Source organism: Pyxicephalus adspersus, chromosome 6 (assembly GCF_032062135.1).
Source record: "Pyxicephalus adspersus chromosome 6, UCB_Pads_2.0, whole genome shotgun sequence".
Classification (NCBI taxonomy): domain Eukaryota; kingdom Metazoa; phylum Chordata; class Amphibia; order Anura; family Pyxicephalidae; genus Pyxicephalus; species Pyxicephalus adspersus.
The window spans coordinates 25,801,298-25,823,952 of record NC_092863.1 but is presented as its reverse complement, the minus strand read 5'-3'; the positions used below and the strand labels follow the sequence as shown (position 1 = coordinate 25,823,952).

The 22,655-nt window shown below is 35.3% G+C and overlaps 1 protein-coding gene across 14 annotated transcripts in view; it reads right to left on the bottom strand.

Moving 5' to 3' along the window:
• Positions 1 to 22,655, bottom strand: part of AOPEP (aminopeptidase O (putative)) — a 404,684-nt gene that overhangs the window by 148,151 nt on the left and 233,878 nt on the right. For 11 of the 14 annotated variants that reach the window (XR_011921333.1, XR_011921334.1, XR_011921335.1 and 8 more), the window contains 2 exons: positions 16,697 to 16,759; positions 15,887 to 15,970 (listed from right to left, as the gene is read on the bottom strand). Coding sequence is in view for 9 of the 14 variants with exons in the window: in XM_072414969.1 (XP_072271070.1) it covers positions 15,887 to 15,970; positions 16,697 to 16,759 (147 nt within the window). In the remaining 5 variants the exon portion in view is untranslated. Of the gene's footprint in view, positions 1 to 1,822; positions 3,509 to 6,887; positions 6,974 to 15,886; positions 15,971 to 16,696; positions 16,760 to 22,655 lie in introns of those variants that run through there. The other 3 variants (XM_072414971.1, XM_072414968.1, XR_011921336.1) reach the window with 3 other exon arrangements.

The window sequence follows — 22,655 nt, the reverse complement described above, 5'->3', positions numbered from 1 at the left end:
TACAGGTCTACAATTTAAAAAAAAAATTTCATGAAAAACAGTGGATCACTTTTGGTACAGAAATCTAGACCTCAGTGTAACGTTCAGGTGGTTAATTATATTTTTTGGTAATGTTTTGTGTATACTGGACATTCATCTTTTACTTTCTCAGCATATGGGATTATACTGTTTGGTATACATTTTGCTGCAATTTTTTAAATGTTATTTGTATGATCCTTTTTGATGTACTGTTAATTATCCGGTACACTGTACACTATGTTTATATCTTGTCCTTTCTCTGTTTTTTCTGTTACTGTTTATGAAAAATCTTAATGAAAATTCAGTTTAAAAAAACAAATAGAACTGCATAAAGAATCTTCTGGTTGTTTTATTCCAGGGTCATCTGTAAAACAAATAGGAGCACCAAGTGTATCCAGACATTTATAATGCACGAGTTAGATTGGGTTACATTTCATTAATAAATACCACCAGGTAGAATCATCACTTACTTGTTTTTTGTTTTTAGGATTTTTTTGTACTAAAAAATACATTGGGACCCCTCTTTATTTATCTTTACTGCAATAGTTTCCTCCCTGCCATGTACACACAAAGATGCTTTTTAGACATGTAAAATTAAGACATTTTTCACTGAAGAAAATTTTTCAAAGCAGGAATTACATATATAAACAGAGTATATGTCTACCTCAACAGATTTGTTTTGCAGTTGTGGTTTTAATAAAAAGTAAAAATAAAAATCAGTAGATCCAGAGATTTAAGCACCAGAAGTTACATTCAATTTGCAATATTTTTGTTAAAATTAAGCTATCTGCCCACCTCCCCCTCTTTCTCTACCAGTTTTTTAACATAACGATTGGGTTGATTGGCGGGTGGGAAAGCTCATGACGGGATTGAGCAAGCGTTAGGCTATGTACACGTCAAATATTTCTTGCCCAACACAAGTATTCGTGCTCCTCTCAGGAAAGAATCTGACATGCGTACAGTGGTTCCCCAAGAGCACAGCGGGGTGCCAATTACTTGTTCTCCCTTCTCTCCTCTTCATAGAACAGAACAGTGCTTTGTGTGTACAGCACTCGTTCATTCATCTGTCACTCATTTGTTGCTGAAAACCACAAAAGATTGTTTCCAGCGAAAAAAATTTTTAAGTGTGTGCACAGCCTTAGCTTTTACAGGGAAATCCAGGGTTTGCAAAAAACTTCAGAAGCCCTTACCTGGATCGAATTATTATTTTGACATGCTATTTGATATTATCCCCTGACTATGCATATCTCATATGTTTACTTTGAATTGCATAGGTGACAGACTTCATTCAATAGGAATGCAAACCATCCTAAGTTTTATGTGTAAGAAAAATACACTCTGGCAATTACTATCACTCATAGATCACAGTACTCTTCCCAAAAAACAGAACCATTGTTGGTTTGGCACTGACATGTCAGCACAGATGTATGCAATAGGGATAACACCCTCTCAAGCAACTCTATCCTAAGGGCACCATTGGTCACACACGCAATGCCACTGTATCCCCCTCTCACCCCTGCATGTATGTATGTATGTATGTGACACACTACAAAAAACAGGGCCACAGAAGGGTTTATGTAAAAGTGTTGTTTAGTTCAGGGCAGGGAGTAATAATAACACTGGGGAACACATTTTTTGTTGAGTTAGATCTTACACTTGTTTTTTACTAATTTTTGGGTGGTGACTCCAGAAATGACCCCAGTTTTTTGCTATCACATCCAGTTTTTACGATACAGGCTACTCTCCTAAACATACAAATTTTGCATACAATGAAAAAATAATGAAATAACTTGAATGTACTTAATTGTACTTAAATGTATTTAATTTTCTTTTGTTCATACAAAGGATTTATTGTTACTCTATTACTTTTTTTACAGTAAAACAAGGAAAATCATCGAGTAAACAATTAAGGTAAAAATTTACACTTATAGCTTTTCCTGGAGTGTTCAGTGTTAGGACAATCCAGCCAGATGCTCGAACAATAGTCAGCCATCATTTGTGCATCCCATCTACCCTGATACTGTCCTTCCATGACCTTTAAATCTTGGTGGAATTGTTCACCTTGCTTATCACTGACTGCACCAAGGTTTTCTGGGAAGATAGAAAGATGGCTATGCAGAAAATGCACCTTGATGCTCATATTGCAACCAAGCATTTTGTAGCTCTCCAAGAGTTTCTGGACAATTTCTGTGTAATTATTTGCACGTGTGTTTCCAAGGAAGTTCTTCACAATGGCTTGAATGATAACCAAACATTATTTTCCACTTCTGACATTGTCCTGATGAAATGTTCATCTTTGATGAGCTGCCGAATCCATGGACCATCAAACACACTGGCCTTTATTTTTTCAAATGACAGGCTAGGAAATGCCAAAATTAGCTAACTTGAAACAGTCTCCTTCAGTTGGCAAAGCTTTAACAAACTGCTTCATCAGACCCAGTTTCATGTGCAGAGGCAGGAATATAATATTCCAACAACAACTGGCTCATGTAGAATGTTTGGATCACCTGGTAATAGGGCAGGTCTTGGAGGCCAATTGCTTTCCACCCAATGCCTCTCACAAGCTCTGCTGTCCCACATGCACAGATAATAAGGATACTTAGTGTATTCACGTTGCTGACCAAGAAGGAAGCATACCATTTTAAGGTCAACACAGATGACCCAATTGTGTTGGTGATATTGCAACAACTCAATGACTCTCTTTATGTCTGCATATTCTTCACAAAGTGAAACTGAATGGCCAATTGGAACTGACCGAAATATATTGACATTGTGAAGGAGGACACACTTTAAGCTCTGCTTTGAGCTATCGATGAATAGTCGCCATTCAGTTGAGTTATAGATTGGAATTCACAATTGCTCCATTAAACCAGGTATGTTATGGCAATTAATAAAGCCACTGTCAGTTCTAAAGTACTGCAGAAATGCAATTTCTGTGGTTCAAATGTACGATACCTTTGTTCCTTTTTTCAAGTTTTTATCACGCAGTCTCGATGCTAAGAGTTCTGAAGCCTTCTTCGATAGTCCCAAATCACGTGCCAAATCACTTAATGCTGATCAAATCCCTTACGAATAGAGTCCTCTTTAATTTTACACGCTTCATCATTGTTGTCACCTAGTTCATCACCATAATCATGTTCTTCAAGAGAGGGTAGTGTAACGAAAACCGGCACTTGGGATTTCATCTGAATGAGCCACTGGGCGTATAGCCCAGCTCTCGCCAAACCATAGGTATACCAAATGGCATCTTATCACGTGTTCCCTTTGTCCACATCTGTAAACCCTCGACACCCTATTTGCACACCTTACGAGGGGCCCAAGGCTTATCTTGATCACCAAGTTTAACTTTGAAATATGCCAAATAGGCTTACTCTACAAATGTGCTGATGTTCGCTCGTTGACTGGAAATGGTGAAACTGCCACAGATATAACAAAATGAATCAGGGTTGTTTAGGCACTTACGACGAGAAACAGCAGAGCCAGACATGATCTGAAAGAAAGGAAATACGTGTGTTAGTAGAAAAATAAATTATGCCTATTCACTATTCACATGTAGAGCAGCGCACACCCTCTGACCACACTGTCTTGCGTGTAAATGAATAGCCTATACAAATCCATGCTACAGTAATCGCATTAATATAGGCAGTAGAGAAAAAAAACTGACGTGATAGAAGAAAACTAACTGCAGAATCAACATACCTATATTAGTGTAAATAAGCTTAAAAATTGAGTCAACAAAAATATTTGCTCAAAATTGTTCCCCAGTGTAATGTGTGATAAATGACTAGACTATGAGGCAAGTGTTGTTGGGAGAATGTCCAATAAGAGTCTACAAATATCCAAAGTACAGCAACAAGATCTTCTATTGTCTATACAGATCTACATATACTAAATGAAAGCTTAGAGACCAGATCCTAGCGGATAAATTCTCCAGGACTGTGATATGAAAGCATCTTGAGTTTGAGGCTTTATCTTCTTATAACTATTATAAGTAATATTATAAATATTATTATACTGAAAGAAGAAATACATTTAAGTTCCCATAAAAAAAAAATTCTAATTAAGTACCATTTTGTCCCAGAGCTCAAAATGTCACAAAATTCTCTTTATTTAATAAATACTTTTTGCTATTTATTACCTTTTTATAGTGTCTGCATTATTGTAATATTGAAAATGAATAATAAAGACTAAAATATAAAGTCTCAGTATTGTATAACGATACTTTCAGAAATACAGAATCTATAAACTGATTATCCAAAGTTTGATGTTAATATACCACATAAGGTAATTAGTTGCGTGCAACTGACTAATCATTTTCATTTAACTGATATGACAACTCTAAACAGGTATTTTTTAAAGTTAAAGGCTTTGAAAATGTCCATGTTCTGTCAATTCTTAAGCATCAGCTATTTTTTAAGCTAAACAATAGCTCAAAAATCTCACATACAGCACTGTTACTGTTCTAAAAATAAATAAAAGAATTGCCAAGAATTAAAGTAAAAGATCAGGCACGGATTTTCAAGCTTTAAGTTATCACAAGTAAAACTATGCCAGGGGTCTAATTCTTTCTGACAAGTGTTTAGTTATACTGGTGAACAATACACACAGTCTGAAGTCCCTCCAGATATGTTACAACTGATTTTTAAAGGTTGCAGACATCATAATAAATATATTTATTATAATCTTGATTTCAGTGAATGTAAAATATATCTGAACTTCTACTTAGCTCATATTTGTGTCCTAGAAGACAATTTACTAATATATGTTAAAAAATAAAGCTAACCTAAAGTTTGCACTTGGAACATTGGGTTACTGGATACATATGACGGGGGAGGATCCCTATCTTGGGATCACAGTTTAAAAAAAAAGTTTCTAAATGTTTGGCAAACTAAATAGACCTATGGAACCAATGAAAAAAAGATGAATGGTCAAACATGCCATAAAGCTAATAACTTAAATGCCATAATAGCCTAAAGCTTAAAAAATGACAAAGCATCATGGGATCTATAGTTTGACATTTAAAGCACAATGCCAGTATGCTGTAGTGGCTTTACTTTGAGGGTAACAAGGGTGATCTTACTTTGTATAACTTTTTAAAGTGTTACGTAGTACTGGCACAGCCAGATATAAGTATAGACCTACCACAAACAATACAAAAATATGATTTTTTTTAATAAGACTAAGTATAATAGCCTGAAAAGGTGTATGTTAGAAGAACTTTAGGCTAATATTTATATTTTTTTCTATATGAACTACTTGTCAGGGAGAATTAGACTTGTCCTTTCCCCCAGAGAAGTCCAGTGCATTAAAATCAAGGCACATAGAGGTACATGTGCATATCTATAAAAGTGTTTGCTTTTTGTCTGCAAATGTCTTCTCCAGCCTGCAACATACTGATAAGGTCACTTTATTAGAGCTCAGGCCTGTGTTTTAATGAATAATGTTTACTTGTTGGCAATATAGACCTGTATAGTTACTAATTATTATTTACTAATAGGCAACATTTGAGATCCTCATCTTTTTGAAGACCCCATGAAAAGGCGACATCACCAGCATGCAGATGAACAGGCAGGAGTTGGGGGTCTAAGGTTAGAACATGCTTACTGGTACCTTTGTAAACTTAGTCTGAAGTTTACCTTTAATTTTAAATGCATTTAATGGCTTAAAAATGTTATTATTCAGCTCTGCAACAAATGTCTCTTATCTCCTAAAAAAAAAATTTAATTTGGTAACAATGAAGAATTAAACTGCTGAAACAATGTGACAAAAACTTAGTACATAGTGCCTGTCACTTTCAAACAGCATATTGGCATTTGAATGGAATCATTCTAAACATAAAAAAACAAGGTCCTACAGATGCATAGGAAGCCAATTAACTTTAGAAGGATCTGTGAGATTACCCAGACCTACAGAGCCTTGGGAATCAACTGAAGTCTGTTACACTTAATACGTACATGTATACTTGCAAAAATCTTAAATTGTCAATTGAGAAGATTGAAAGTGACTATTTAAGGTTGCATGGATCCTGCTGTATACACTGTAAAGTCCACTGACACTTTAGCTGCAACGTGTGCAAGACACTAGGGTGGATATATATCCAACTATTTTTAAGAAAAAAATCTTACTTTGTTATTTACCATGAACATGCTTTGTATTTAAAGTGAGCACAAAATTATTTTTTCATAACTAAGCACCCAGTTTGCCATGTGAAAAGTGATTGATTCACAGAGAACAAAATACTGTAGGGACATTCTTTTTGTCTACTGCCAAACAGTTTAAATGAAGTTGCACATGTGTGGTAACAAACTTAAAAGTGTGAATCGTTGCTTAGTAAATTAAACCCTCTTCTTTTTGCAATACAATCCACAGTACAGCATACGTTCACATAAAATGATTAGACCTTAATGCAAGGTATGTGGTGCTGTGTATGTAGAGTCTTTTGATTTAGAACAGAGAAGGGAATAAAAAAGTCCCTTGTCTGTGCTCCTTCATTTCTGTCCAAGAGATGCAACAATTTTCACATTAGGCCTGATTTAATAAAGCTCTCCAAAGCTGGAGGGGATACAGTTTCATCAGTGATCCAACCTGGAATGGATTACTTAAAATAACTTGCCATTTGCTAGCAAATGTTTTGAATCCTGGACCAGATCCATTCCAGGTTTGCTGGATCACCCAGCTTCACTAATGAAAGTGTGTCCTGTTCAGCCTTGGAGAGCTTTCATAAATCAGACCCATTGTGTCTGTCTTTTCTGAAATATTTTACAGCTACATTGTTCTACAAAATCAATTCAGTATTGTTCCTCCTGAATAAAATTTACAGCTGGGGTAAAAAAAAGACCTATGTAGTTTTGTAGCCAGTGCTTATTTACGTTTTTTTTAATTAGCTTTTCCTGGTCACGGTTTCTAGGTACAAAATTCTTCCATCTGTAACCTGATTCTCCGATGCCCTACTTTCCTTTATTTGGAGAAAAAATAACAATGTCAGCTTAAGAACCTTAAAAAAAGATTAAAAAAAATTGGGAAAAAACAATACACAGTACATGTTGTATTTTAAAAGAACAGCTGTAAAACACAAACTTTAAGCTAACCTACAGACACAGCAGCTTAAAAAGACACATCATACATTCTGGGCTAATGTATGAAAACTAGAAGTAGAGACACTCAAATTTGTCTGAAGAGTTAAGATAACAGTTATCATGTAAAACAGAGTTGTATTGATCCTTAACACAGCATTTGTAATGGACTTGTTTGATAAAAGAAATAATATGATCATTTGCAGGACCTTTGAAGAAACGTGTTTCTTCACACTTAGTGATTCTGAATAAAAAAAAAAAAAAAAAAAAAAAATATATATATATATATATATATATATATATATATATATATATATATATATATATATATATATTCTAAAAAAATAAAGAAACTATATTTTTATTCATAAGTGGTTATGTTGATAATGGTCTGTAGGTAGCCTAAATGAATATAAGTATTGATTTCCGAGGGTTGGGTGAAAAGCTGAATGCTGACTAACTCATGATGTAAGCTTCTAAAAAAATACATGAATGGATGAATATGATTTTTAAAATAAATTTACAATATCCATTATAGTAAGATATTGCAACGATAGACAATATATAGTGCAGTGTTTTTAAACCTTTTTTGAGCCACGGCACATTTTTTACATTGAAAAATCAAAAACGATACAAAATGACACTCTGTTGCTAATTCTTGTCTCTAAGAATAAACAAGGCAATTAGGCTACCTACTGCCACCCATTGACATGGAAGAGTATTACATTACTCTGCAAGTCACTACAGCACAGACACTCGACAATAGTAATTCCAAGATCTCTCACGTCACACTAGTGTGCCGCGGTACAGTGGTTTAAAATCTCAGATATAGTGAACATTAGGGTAAGAAAGGCAAGACTTATGTTCATTGTAAGTATGGCATTACTACTAAAAAGAAAAAAAATATATAATTCTGCGCTATGCAACTGATTTTGCGGTCTCTGTGTGATAGACAGTACGGCAAATGCTGGCAAGATTACTGGCTTCAAGGGAATTTTAGGTAGCTAAACTGGCAGGTGCATTAGAGCCACACCTAGATGAAAACCAGAAGTCCTGAGTAAGTAGTCTGTGTCCCTTGTGGGCATTTCAAAACATAGTTTTCGGTTTGGACTGAAGTGTAACTTTAAAGCCATCAGTTATGTCTGCCAACACTGTTGTGCATTGTTTGTATTCTGTGACACAAACAGGCAATGAATGCTGATCAAGACGCACTAGTGGTAGAACTCAGAGTAGCTGCACTCATAACAATTTTCATCTTTCTTAACTAATACAGTAGGACCATAATAAAAATGTAAATAGAAATCATCTCTTTATTGTCTCTGTTCTTTCAGTGGAGTCATGTTTGAAAAGACGCACATTGGCCAGGAATTTTCACACTATCAAATAACAGCTTAGATTTTGTGTTATAAATTACAACAATGAAAACCTGTAAAAGGGTGATATCAGGCTAGGCAAATCACTTAAAGAAAATGTTCTGCTTACTTTTCTTCTACACCGTGGTCAGAAAAATCACATCCTGAATGCTAGGTTAGCATAAATAAATTGTACAGCCTGTTTAATGACAAAATGATTGATCATTGATCAACATTGGGGTGTACATGCTAAAGTAAATTAGGCAAAGGTCTATTTCAGGAAAGAAATGCAGAGAATAGAGTTTTGTTGTACAGGAAAAATAGGGAAAGATATTGGTTTATGTTTTCATCATGTAAAAGGCTGCCCTAGTAGTCAAAGCAACACCAGTTAATTGCCCTGCATCTGCTCCCTAGAATACCATAAAGCAGCAGCTGCAAACCACACCCTGACAACTAGAACCCTCTTCCACAATCCTTCCATCCACATACCTCCAACCTATTCTGCATTTTTTTACTGTTTTAAATGTATGCCCACCTAAATCCACTGGTTTTGACTGGAGATCAGCTTTAATTTCATAGCAAGTAATGCAAAGTTATTCCACAAAAGAGCATTTGCTTGGCCTTTTTTACAGTCTGTCCAATGACAGCACCTAAAGTCCTAAAGTATAAAAATAACCTTAAAAGAATGTATAGGTAGCCAAAGCTATTTTTCTTGTTTGTCTAAGTGTAAAACCTTTTATATACTATTTATCACATTCTGTGTTTCCAATTGGAGGTTTCCATTCATCAACTGTCCTGTTGACTACTGTGATCAAGACTCCATAATCCCCTTCTTCCATGTGGATGGTTGCACCAAATAAAGTCAAAGAGGAATTTTCTCCACGTCAGTACAATGATGGATATAAACTAATCCTTATGTGCAAAACCATATATCTTATTTTTTTATATCATTGCCTAGGGCCTAGTAAAAACAGAACGATTTTTCCTATTGATCTCAGTACTGATCCAATAAAATGATCAGATTGGAGACTGAAATTATTTTAACAGCTGACTGAGAGCAGTAAATACTTTAGCCCTTGATCAGAAGTAATCTGATGTGTTGATAAATATTAATTGAAAGTATACAAGTGCTGTGTCTTGTGTATAAACAATCAAGCAAATCCAAACTGTTAGATCTTCCTTAACATGGCCCCATAAATATCTTACACGTATGTATTCTGTTTTTGAAAGGACTGCTGAGCGACTAACAATCAAGTAAAATGAGTACATCAGTTGAGCACATAACTGTGTAATAGACATTGTTAGTGTAACAAACATTTTCTTGCCAAACAGATTAAAGTCATTTTAGGTTATGTTTGATGCACAGATTCTAAATATGGTATAGGTTTTGTTGGATTGGCTCTAGTTTTTTAAATAATTACCTCAATAATAACCTCATAGAAAACTAATGAAACATGAAAATTAAGCAATTTTAAACTAGATATGCCTATGTATATAAAATAAAAAATGTTAAATACTTAATGTCAATATATTCTATATTGAGTATATTTTTTCAGAACTAATAACAAGGAAGTCATTGAAAAACTACATTTGTATGATTTCTTTTTATGCCGATGATCAGGACAATCACGTTGAGGGCTTCAGCAGTAGTTTGCCATCATGTGTCTGCCCTCATACCTTTCTTCCATCACCTTTATATCCTAATGGAACCTCTCCCCTTGTTCCTCACTGAAATCGCCAAGGTTTTCCGGAAATTTTTGCAAATGGCTATGGAGATCGTGTACCTTTATGCTCATAGTGGAACACAAATTTTTAAAGTTTAAGAGCAAGTTTTGTACCAGTTCTTCATAATTTTGTGCTTTATGGTTAGTGAAGAAGTTTTTGACAACCATGACATAGCTGTGCCGGGCAGAAGCTTCACTATCAGTCATGTAACAGGTAATAAATGTAAAATTATGCACTTGGGCGCTAAAAACATGCATGCTTCATATTGTCTAGGGGGAATACATTTGGGGGAGTCAGAAATGTAAAAGGATCTGGGGGTTCTGGTAGCTCATAGACTTAATAACAGCATGCAATGCCAAGCTGCAATATCTAAAGCTAGCAAAGTACTTTCTTGTATTAAAAGAGGAATAGACTGCAGAGATGAAGACATAATCCTGCCCCTGTACAAAGCATTAGTCAGACCACATCTGGAATATACAGTCCAGTTTTGGGCACCAGTTCACAAAAAGGACATTGTGGAATTGGAGTGCAGAGAAGGGCAACTAAATTAAAAAAAGGAATGGAGGAGCTCCGCTTTGAGGAGAGATTAGCTGAACTGAATCTATTCTCCCTTGAGAAGCGACGTTTAAGGGGGGATTTGATCACCCTGTATAAATATATAAACGGTCCATATTGAAAACTTTCTTCCCCATTATTCACTTTGAGATCATTACAAAGAAATCATTACAAAGAACAAGAGAGCACTCTTTGCGTCTGGAGGAAAAGAAGTTTAAGCCCTGGATAAGGAAAGGATTCTTCACCGTAAGGTCTGTGAAAAATTGAAATCGGCTCCCTCAGGAAGTAGTTTCAGCAATTACTATAGATTGCTTTAAAAAAAAAAAAGCAGAGTGCTTTTCTAGAAGCACAGAATATAACAGAGTATTAAGGCTTTAAAGTAAAAATACCAGTGACTGTTGATCCAGGGAACATCTGATTGCCTTATGGAATTAGGAAGGATTTTTTTTCCCGTGGAATCAAATTGTATCAGGGTTTTTTTTTTGCCTTCCTTTGGACCAACTATGTCTTATAGGGTCTTATATCTGGGATATTTTTATTTCCCTAGTGGTTGAACTTGATGGACTTATGCCTTTTTTCAACCTAACCTACTATGTAACTATGTAACAAGAACTAGAGGCAATTCAATGAAACTGATGTCATTTCTAGATTCAACAGACCTGAAATACAGTAAATATTAAAAAATCCTTAGCAAGTGAAAAAAATTTTTTTTTTGAGCTGTGTTATTGTAATGTAAAATTATGATGTATTAGATGTATTAAACAGACCAGCCAATTTTATTAAAAACCTTAATAAAAGCTGTACCTTGTAAAGAAGAAAAGTAAATACGTGCCTCCTGCCACCAACAGCGTCAAAGGCTGTACCCCATATGAGGAATCACATACGTGGTGATACTTTTGTGCCCTGGAACAAGTTGCTTACAAACCAGATTCAAAACAGTTTTGGAGGTTTACATACTAATAATGATACAAGATGTTGCACAGCAAACACCATAAGAAATTCCAATGACCATGCAAGGTGCTCTCTGAATTCTAGTTGTGGTGAATTTTAATCTTGTAGTTGCTCTTAAAAAAAATATTTGGGTCCACAACACTAAAAAAAAAATTCCAGAAGCCTAATTTTTTTTTTTTAATTAACCCACATATTTTTACAGTAAAGTAAAAGCTGGATGACGTCCCCGTTGTCTTATCTTTCCAATTCCAATATGCAATAATCACAAACAAAATTCTAACTCATTGGCCATTGGCAGTGATACATTACCATGAACTGTGACACATATGTTTGTTGGAGGTGCATTGTTTAGTGTGCTGGGGTTCCACTGAAAAGGAATTGAACTGGAAAGCACATACAATTGGTTGCTTATCACATCATACTGAAATGAAGCTACTCAAATATAAAAAACAAAATTTGATAACTGGACTCCAGGATAAACAAAATATTGTCTAAATACAAAAAGGTATACTTATTCTTGACTGAATCCTTATAAATTATGAAGATCTGTGCAGTAATCCAGTTTGAAACATCTCCTTGTGAATGAGCTTCTTGTAAGCAAAACCAATTACGGCGGCTGTCTGGCCTAGTGCAGGATGGGGTGGTCTTGTATCCGCCCCCTTTAGCTTTCTGCAGGTAGTTTGAATTGGGTTGGTCTGTTAGGTTCCTCCCACAGCTCTGCTGTCTGTGCAGGCTATGCACAGCACAATCATTTTAACACCTAACATTCAGGTTTGAAAAAAGGCTTTTAATGTACACAAAGAGATTTATTAAATATATAGTTATTGAGTAACATTGGTGTCCAGAGTTACGCTTCAAGCAAAGTCTGCCAATAACAGATTGAGGACCATACACAGTAGTTAGAAACTGGCACACATTTACCTGGTTTAAGATTATATTACACTTTTGATTAGAATGCAATACTCTAAAAATATTAAATTTTAATGGGAAGGAACCTTAAAATAAAATAAACTAATATGTAGTGTAACATACTGTTTGCTTTAGGTAACAAAGCATATAGACAATTTTAATATAGTAGTGACACTGCAAAGATCTGCTACTCATAGTTTGCCAGCTGTTTTCAGCTACACAAACAGCAGCATTTTCCTATTTCGCCCTAAGTACACACACTAGTTGTTTGTTGCAGCACTCTCTTTGTGTCTGCAAGTTGAAGAGGCTTTGAGTCTTCACAGATTTAAATCTTCCTAATACCTCATAGACTCCCTTTAAAAATAATGAGGCAAGTTCTTTATATCTCCAGCCAAATAGGTCTATTACATAATTGCCATGAAGTCTGAGAATGCATACCTAAAATAACACCCTACATACAGTAATCCATTAAAACTTTACCAACTGCTCAAACAAAGACATCATTGTCAGTATCATTGTGTGAAAGCATGGCGTTCTTTCTTTCTAATGCATGTGTGTGCATTACGGAATGTACACCACTAAGCAGCCACCTATACAGATTCCACAGATTCTTTGTATAAGGAAAATCTATTTACTACATCTAAAATATCACAAACAATAATAATTTTTTTTGTACTTTACATTAGACAAAGTACATATATACAAAGAAAATAGTTGAGAAAATTAAATCACCTGCACGGTGCTAGAAAATCGTAACTAATTCCTAATGACCTAATACTATTACGATCAGTGTGATCACAAGTTGCTAATTATTGTCCAAGAGCTAGCCACTAAAAATGACAAAGAGGGGCTGTAAAAAGCATGCCAATATATAGAACTAAAATGAAAAAAAAAAAACTCACAAAAATATATTACTACTCACACATATAAATGTCTTATCATAACTCAAATAAATTTTAGCAACCACTTGTATATGCTAATATAGAAATGTATTTGAAAATATATAAGTACAGTCGAATGTTTCTATTTGCATCTTGTTCACAAAGGGCTTTCAGTATAATTGCAGGACAAAAATAATAATAGTACTAATTTATTTGCAGAAAAGTGTGAATTAGCAGAATATCTATATATATATTATCTCTCTCTCTCTCTCTATATATATATATATATATATATAAATATATATATATTCTTTCCAAGCCCAGATCAGCCCTTTCTATTACATAGGGGCTTATGCTATTCACATTTTAGAGGATGAAATTATCCTGGAAATTATGGGAGGTGCCTCACTGAAAGGAGGGATGTTAGAGAGTGATAACTATACTAGCACACATCTAATTATTGTTGAAGAGGAAATGACTTAGACTGGGACTAAGTAATGAAGGTTTTAAACTTTTAATTGCACATCTTTGAGTCTGCTGTGGACCAAAAGCACTTCATTATGTGGCTTTAATCTGCAGTTCTCTGTTGGCTCAGTGCTGTGGACCTGCATTCCTGTTGTGTTCCAGTCCTCAAAAAACTGTCCAACTACAGACTGTCCAACTACAGATGGCAGTGGGTAGCTGCAATGACTGCCACCATTTCCTGCTTTTTACATCTGCTGTACAGGAGGCTGGCTTGCTTTATCCCTAGTGATAACAGTAAGATATTAGGGATTTGCTGTTTTCATACTTTTTTTCCCAGTATATGGCTGCAGTAGTTTGGCTACTGTTCTGTTCTTTTAAGCAATTAATTAATTCCTTAAAATCCTGGAACTACCAAGAAGAAAATTAAACAATTCATTAAGCTTGTTATAGTCACCCTTCCATTGTTATAAAGTTTCAACTAAACAACTTCTGTTCCATCCCTTTCTAGGAGCACATATGTTAAAAATTATGTAAATAAACTGGCCTTTTTATGTTTATTATGAATAGATGATATTATGAACTTCTTTTGGAGAGTCCATGTATAGATATTTACATTCTACAGAAGATAAGGCTTGGGTTCAAAGAGATGCTTCCAAAATCATTACACATCTTCTACAGACATTTTAAGACATTTGTCTGGACTAATTTTTATTCACACTTTATGACTAAAATCTGTATAAACCTGCATTGACTATCTCCTGGGGCATTCTGCAGCTCCTATAGACTTGCAGACTTTTAGCTTGCAGGAAGCATTGTAATTTGTAGTTCTACAACAATCCAAAGGTTGACGTCTGGTTAAAATATAAATTACCATAACCTGCAGGTGAAGGTCCAATCCCAAATCAGCTTTTAGTTCTTATTCTGATTGGTCAGCATCAGTTTACTACACTCCACTGTCCATTGTACTTTAAACAGTGGCAAGATTGTTCCAAAACCCCAATGGGCCTTCTATCTCGGCCCCATTTTATTGAAGTCTACATGCAGAGAATAAATCTATGCTCTTCCTGTCAGGAAGGTTAAAGCTTAGGAGTGAAATAATATCATGGTGTGTCACATACATCATGTAACAAACACTAAATCACAAAAGGGGCAAAAACTCCAGGAACAACTATTGTGCAGAAAAGAAAAAACAGAAAAAAATGCAAATGCCTAAAAGTCCAGAACGTTATTAAATAAACTACATTTTAAAATAATCACAGGCAGAAATTGTTATTTGTCTTCTAGATAAATACAAGTGAGCCTACTTTATATTTTTGGAATGCAAGAAAAAAAAAACAAAGAAGCAAACCATGCATCTAAGAATGCAGCTGCCAATTTAAGGCCTCCACATGTTGTCTGAAACTTTTTAAACTTGGTGAAACAATGATATTAATCAACTGTAAATGAATAAAACTTATAAACACATAATAAAACTCCAAAATATTCCTATTAAATAAAACTGCTTATGCGTAAACACAATTTGCACAGGAATACAAATCAAAAGAGCACAAAATAAAACAGCAAATTGTTTGCGCTTGCACACATTGCTAAAATTCCTACCATAGTACATAGAAAACTATATATATATATGAGGCAATTGGTATCATAATATACTGAAAGCAATTTATATCATACATACTACCTTTCAGATTTAAAAACAGATTGTTTTGAACAATACAGATCATTTACCAGAGAATGCAGCACGGCATTTCTAGAACATTACCAAAACCAATAGTTTATCCAGGAATATGTGTCCTAATACATCTATTCACTTAGGTGCACTGAATTTATAATATAGAAAAAAGCTGCTAAAGACTGTAGCAACATTTTATTGCCTACAGAACCTGAAAACTTTTTAAGGGCATAATAAAAGAATTAGAGGTTATTGGAAAGAAAGGAGACATCACTGAGTCCTTACCTGTTTGTTAAAGTCTTCGTCATGATGTCTTTTTCTTCCCATGTTCTTCCTGATTCTCTTGTTTAATCGAGTCCACTTGGAGACCTGGAGTGGAGATGACACAGTTGTTTAGAGATACTGCTTGTGTGCAGATGGCCAATGTGCGTAAGAAACTATAAACAGAAGCTACACACATTTTTCCATTGCTTCACCGCCTGGAAAAAAAAACCCCTCAGTACCCACTTCAGTGTGAACCAACGTTCCTAAAATATGGATACTTCATATAGATAAGTGTGAGAATGGACTCTTATCAGGGCTATGTATGAAAATAGACCCGCTAACATTCTTCAGGCTATGTCATTCATCAAGAAAAAATCATAGCCAGAATGAAAAAAGGAACAAGTTTTTATGTTGTATATATGTAAATGTGAATTAGATTCTTTATCCTTATTATATTTCTTATTTTTAAATAAGGTCACTCCAATCAGGTTTAAAAATGAAAGTCACATAGCTGAAACTTAAAGATCTTTATGAAAGTCAGTCCTGTGTCCCTTTCCCTCTATAACACTTGGTATACAAGCCCAGGACCAGGTCCTGCTGTTCAATGCCTGGGCACAGTAATAAGGGTTTCTGTCCTATGTAAAAATAGGGCTCTATGCATTTTCATATACACAAAGATATATTGTTATGCACAATAAGACATTCAAGTAGTTGGTCCTTGTGAAAGTTTGTTAGGTGCAGGATGCTGGAAAGAGTGCTGAAGAAGTGAAGTTTGCGGGCTGCAAATCAACACGTACAGGACAGACATTAGGCAAAGAGCGGACACCTTACCTCTGTTCTCACTTGTTGCACAAGTCGGTTGTCTTCCCAAGTCTGCCATTCCTCCAGCAAGGGCTACAAAAGGAGTAATAGGTGAGTTAGAGGGACACCTTTATCACCATCATACAGATACAAGGACAGAGTGGTGTCAGGCAGATATGGGAAGCCCCTCTCCCGCTTTCCGTGTCTCCCTGGAAGAATGGTGCACAAACGTATCCCGTTAGGAAATGAAACACCTCCAGCCTGTTCACTGTCTGCTGGGGAGGAGCCTAACATTACAATGAGCTGGAGGTGGAGGATTTCCCGGCAAGAGTTCCTCAGCCCCGCATACTTAACTTGAAAGATTGCGCTCACACACTGAGAAAAAAAGGGCTTTATTTTCCTTCAGCTTCTGTCCCCATCACACAAACGGCAGGATTACGTACGGTATAAACAGACCAGATGTGTTTACACAGAGAACATTGTCAGGAAGGCACAATTCATCACTTTATTTCACTATTTTATTTTTTTATCTAGCCATGTCTTCACCACATCTGAATATATTTTTATGTCCTACCCCCATCCCAATATGTAAATGTTCTAACCTCATCCTAACATATATATGCCCTAGCCTCATCCTAATAGGTATATGTCCCAACCTCATCCTAATAAATAGTTATATCCTAGCATCATCCATGACACCCTAAAATATATCCTAGGTATCTGCTCATATATCATACATGTCCTAAGTAATATCTATGTCTTCCCAATTGTAACCCAGGTAGGATCATGTATGTCATACACACACATGTACATGTCCTACTTATTATATATGATAGATAGATATGATATTTCCATCTATTATCTACTATCTGTGATAGTCTTACATATCCTTTTGCCATCCAGGTGTATATGTGTCGCTCTATTTAAATATGTCCTGGAAAGCTTTCTGTAATATACATGTTAAGTAGCTTTATGTACATCATCTTACATATGTCTACCACCCCATTTTTATATCTTTTAGATTGTAAACTCTTTTGGTCAGGGTCTTCTAATCCTCCTCTGTCACTGTCTGTATCTGTCTGTCATTTGCAGTCCCTGATTATTGTCCAGCACTGCGTAATATGTTGGCGTTTTATAAATACTGTATAAATTTAAAATATGTCTAGGATTAATTATTTTTAATCATTTTTTATTGTCATGTTACTATATTCACCTTATGTAACATTGTTGATGTAATTTTACACATCTCAGGTAGCCATATGTATGTCATCTTGTTATTTTTATTTTTTAATTATTATTAATAATATTAATAAACTGTATCTATGGAACACCAACACATTACACAGTGCTGTACATTAAATAGGGGTTGCAAGTGACAGAAATATAAAACAATGACACAGGAGGAAAACTGGACCCTGCTCAGAAGAGCTTACAATATAAGAGATTCACAGTATGTTTTTACCATCTCTATCTGGCTCATATATGGCTGATTTAAAGTGGTCAAAAAAAGAACAAATACCACATCTCACAGTTACAAATGTTTTTGTCCATTTAGTCATAAACCAATATGTGTATGTGTATATATATATATATATATATATATATATATATATATATATCATTCTAATTCGCTATAATGATTCTAATTCATTACAATTTTATCTTGTGACCCCTGTTAGTATTAGTCCCAGCTGTAAATATACTTGATGCAGGGCACAGGTTCTACTAACTACCGGTAGTAGCTCCCACAATCTATTCTACACAGTCACATTATCTTTGCTCCCTTGCTTTCTAAAGCAAACCATACTTCTTGGTGCCACACGACAGCACCTAAAGTTGGCGACTCAGATACCTACCACTGTCACTTGTGGTAGGAGGAGAGACTTCAGTCCTTTCTGCCTGAAGCTTACATAGAACTTCCCCTCTTTGCTCCAGGCATCCTAAGAAGAGGCAGGGGAGTGAAATGACATTGTGCATGTGCAGCTGATGTGGGGCCACTATTAAAGGGGACCTGTTGCATTGCCCTCACTGGGAATGCAAAACTTTATTTAAATGGGGGTAGACCCTAGTTGTATGTAAAATATATATAAATATCCTCATACTTTTCTTTAAGACTTGAGTGTTCACATTATTCATTATGTAGCTACAGCTTCAACATGGGTTGAAAAGGTTGGTAATAACCCCAATCACCAGCAGCCGCAGCAGCATCATTTAATCTTAGACAAAGGTTTTGGGTCACACAAAGCACAATGGTGTGCTGCTAAAGCTTGTAATACTGAGCATGTTTACGAGGCTCAGACAAGCCTTTTGCAAGAAACTCCTAAAATGCTTTAATCTGTGGACATAAGAGAGTCTCTACTAACAGAGTATTCTGTTGAGCTCAAAGCAGATACTTTGGCAGGCTCTAGTTGCACCGACATTAATTAGGTGATAGACACACTTGCACATAATTGCTTCATAATTAACTCTTTAAAAAGAGGCATGTTTATAAGCAGTTGATCTGACATTCACTAAACATAAGTTGCTAGTGACTCTTCCTGGTGTATGTGTTTTAAATGACCATAACTGATTCACCACCAGTAAATGGAACATGTGCCAAGGATTCCCAGATCCCTATTGGTTTTCTAAAGAGACAGCATACCAGGAAATGTCCTGTTTTAAGGACTTTTATGATAATTTATTAAATGGGTGAATCATTTTTAAAATGAATTTTCACTTTGAAAAAGAAAATTTTTATTTTTTTAAGGTAAAGAGGTGAAACAAAATAAAAGCATCACATAATAATAAATACTCAATCATATGTAAGAAAATTGTGTTAATTTGTGAAAAAAATGGATTTTGCTTGCAGATGGTTGAATACTTGCTGTTGGCACAACTTTACTTGATTCACTAGGCTATGCAAATGTTCTCAGTACAAAGTAAATGTTCTCTTAGCTAATTGAATGAGAAAGCTGTGCTGATCTAAATTTTCCAATCATGTGCAAGAGCGAAGGTCGGGCTTAACTGCAAGGAGGTTAAGCGTGGCCTGGGGTTATCCTTTATAACAGAAAACATGAATGTAAATGCTAAATCATTTTTGTGCAAATAAAGCTGTCTTTAAAGTAAACCTAAACTCCAATAATTTGCTATCTAAAACATCTAAAATGTTTTGCCAAAGCAGTAACCTTAAAAAGGACAAAGGTCAAGAATTTCATTCTTATTAGCTGTCTATTCAATAATTTACTACATTTTTTAATTTGGCTAAAGGTGATAAAAAAGCAGTCAACATTTATAGTCATTTTGATAATAGCTGGCATCAGCACTGTACCCAAAGAGATCTGCAGTATTACTTGCACTAAGGAACCTACGGATCTTCCTGGTATTGCTTTGTACACTCTGTGGATTCATGCAGTATTTCTTATAAGATCAATAGTTATCAGGGGCGGCACTGACAAGGAAGCAAGGCCCTGCTGCTCTACCAAGAACAAAGCATGGCACATTCAAAATGAGGAACGGGGCAAATCTAGTATTGTCATCTGCTTTCATTTTTTGGGGCACGCCTTCCACAGGTAGACTGCAAGCAGTAATCATTTAAGGAGATATCTGTGTGTGTATACATATATATATATATATATATATATATATATATATATATATATATATATATATATATATATATATATATATTAAGTACTAAAATAAAATAATAGAGTAGAGTAGTGCATTTGTAAGCAAAAAATACCAAAAACAACTTTTTTCCTATTTTTTGTGGATCTCCTGGAGTATGTTTAAAAAAAATTTCAAGAGCAGCGATTTTTTTGTACTTTGAAAGCATACTATGATTGCCCGTAAATTTATTACTCAGTTACTTTTGATATTTTGACCCACAAAAGTCCTTAAACATTAGAATGTACACTTTCATGGTATGGCTTCCCGTTGTTTCCCACATCTAAAATTTGAATACAAAATTATCTGAAGCTAAAAATATAACTAAAAATATACCATAACATATAGTGTTCAAGCCCCATGTGTGTACCTATACTCACTAATATAAACGAGGATCATGGATAACCAATGGGCTGCAGATAAACTATGAACAACACAGCTAATTTGGCATCTTTTCTTGGCAGCCTACAAAATGTGCAGCAATCCCATAGGTGCAAACTTGTGTAAAACAACTAAGAAAAATATTGAAATAATGGAAATTGAGTTGTATAATGAGTTGTGTAATGTTTAAAAAATAAAATACAGCAAGAGTGCAGGTGTAAAATTTTATTGGTCCTGCTTCTGTTTTTTTTCACTAAGTACAGAACTCCATGTACTAAGCCCTGTCATCCATGTTTTTGGAAAGTAGTGTAAACCCAAGTAGGATGTTGAACACTTACATAAAATTGCTTTAATATAGTTGACTATACATGATGCTTCTGTGGTGCAATAAATTTAGTTTAAATAAATATCTGCCATCATTTCTAGTAAGCATAATGCACATCCAGAAAATTACAGCAATTTAGGAACAAATGTCTACTATTTTACTTTTAATAATTACAGTCTACTTGGGAACTTGGGAATAATTACAGTCTACTTGGGAACTACAGAAAATAAATTGCATCACCCATTTAATTTTCTAAGGCTGGGTCTACACGGACGGTTTTAAAAACGGAGGTAAACGTTCCTTCTATGTTTATATGCAGAACACATGCCACAGGCTGATGAAAGGGAAACCCTGAGGACAACTCAAGCATCATCAGGGTTTCCCTTTTCTCAGCAATTAAGCACTAGAGGTGAATGGGGACAAGTCTCCCCATTGAAGTCTAGTGCTGAATAACTGAGAAAAAGGGAAATCCTATTGACTGCTCAAGCATTATCAGGGTTTCCCCTTACTGAGCCAATCATGGAGAAAAGGCAAACCCCAATGACGCTTGAGCTATCATCAGGGTTTCCCATTTTTCAGCCAATCAAGGAGCAGAGCAATAAGTGGAGCCCTTCTCTGCTGACAACTCTGCTTTCTTGATTGTTCCCACAGCCCTAACGGAGCTGTGGCTTGTGTTCTGCATCCACAGCTGTTTTTAAACAGAGTTTTCCCTGCAGTTTCATTTTTAAAATGTTGCAAGGAACATTATTTATAATGCTCAAAAATGTGCCTCAAGGAAACGCCCTGGTGTAGGTTAGCCCATTGGAATGCATGGGAATTTCAAACATAGGCTTTAAAAGCCTAAGGTTAAACGCTGGGGAAAATTTCCGTGTAGATTCAGCCAAAACTAGGTTTACTAGATTTTTATGTTACCTCAGCGAAAGCAAAATGGGCACCATAGGTGCAAAGAAAAATGATGATGCATTCACTCCTCATTTTCATGGCTAAGTGCAATGCTGCCCCTTTAAGGCTTATCCTGCCTTTACTGGGAATCACTCCTGTTTTGTTGATAAATAAAACAGTTTTCTTCAGGAACGTTTTTTGTCAAATTTTACTTGTCTGTTTGTCTAATCACTAACACTAATCTTTTGTCATAACAATTTTTCAGTCATTGGTCCTGAACAGGAAGTAAATATAGTTATGGTCATGTCAGAAAATCTGATCTACATATATGTTCTGTCTGACAGCCAGGACACTAGCATTTTCAGCAGCGCAGCAGGCTACATATTTTTTTCATGACATATTGTTTTTAATAACAACCAATGTTTTTATCAAGAACAGTTTTTTTAATTAACTACAAAAAAGCATTTTCTGGCTTTGGTAGTGCCTTTATTAGTGATTTGAACTAGAAATACTAGAAAACTTCAGTTCCTCTAATTGCAGGTCAGGCATTTTAGTAAAAGCATTCCACAAAAAGCAATGCCACAAAATAACAGGGGGGCTTCTAGCTTCTTAACCCCCTAACCGCTAAGCCCGTAATTTCTCGCACTAAATATTTTTGCTCTTTTGGTTAAGCCCGTATTTTTTCGCCTACACTAAAATCCCCACTTACCTGGTCTAATCCAGCGTCGGTTCCGTGTTCCAGCGTCGGGTCCATGT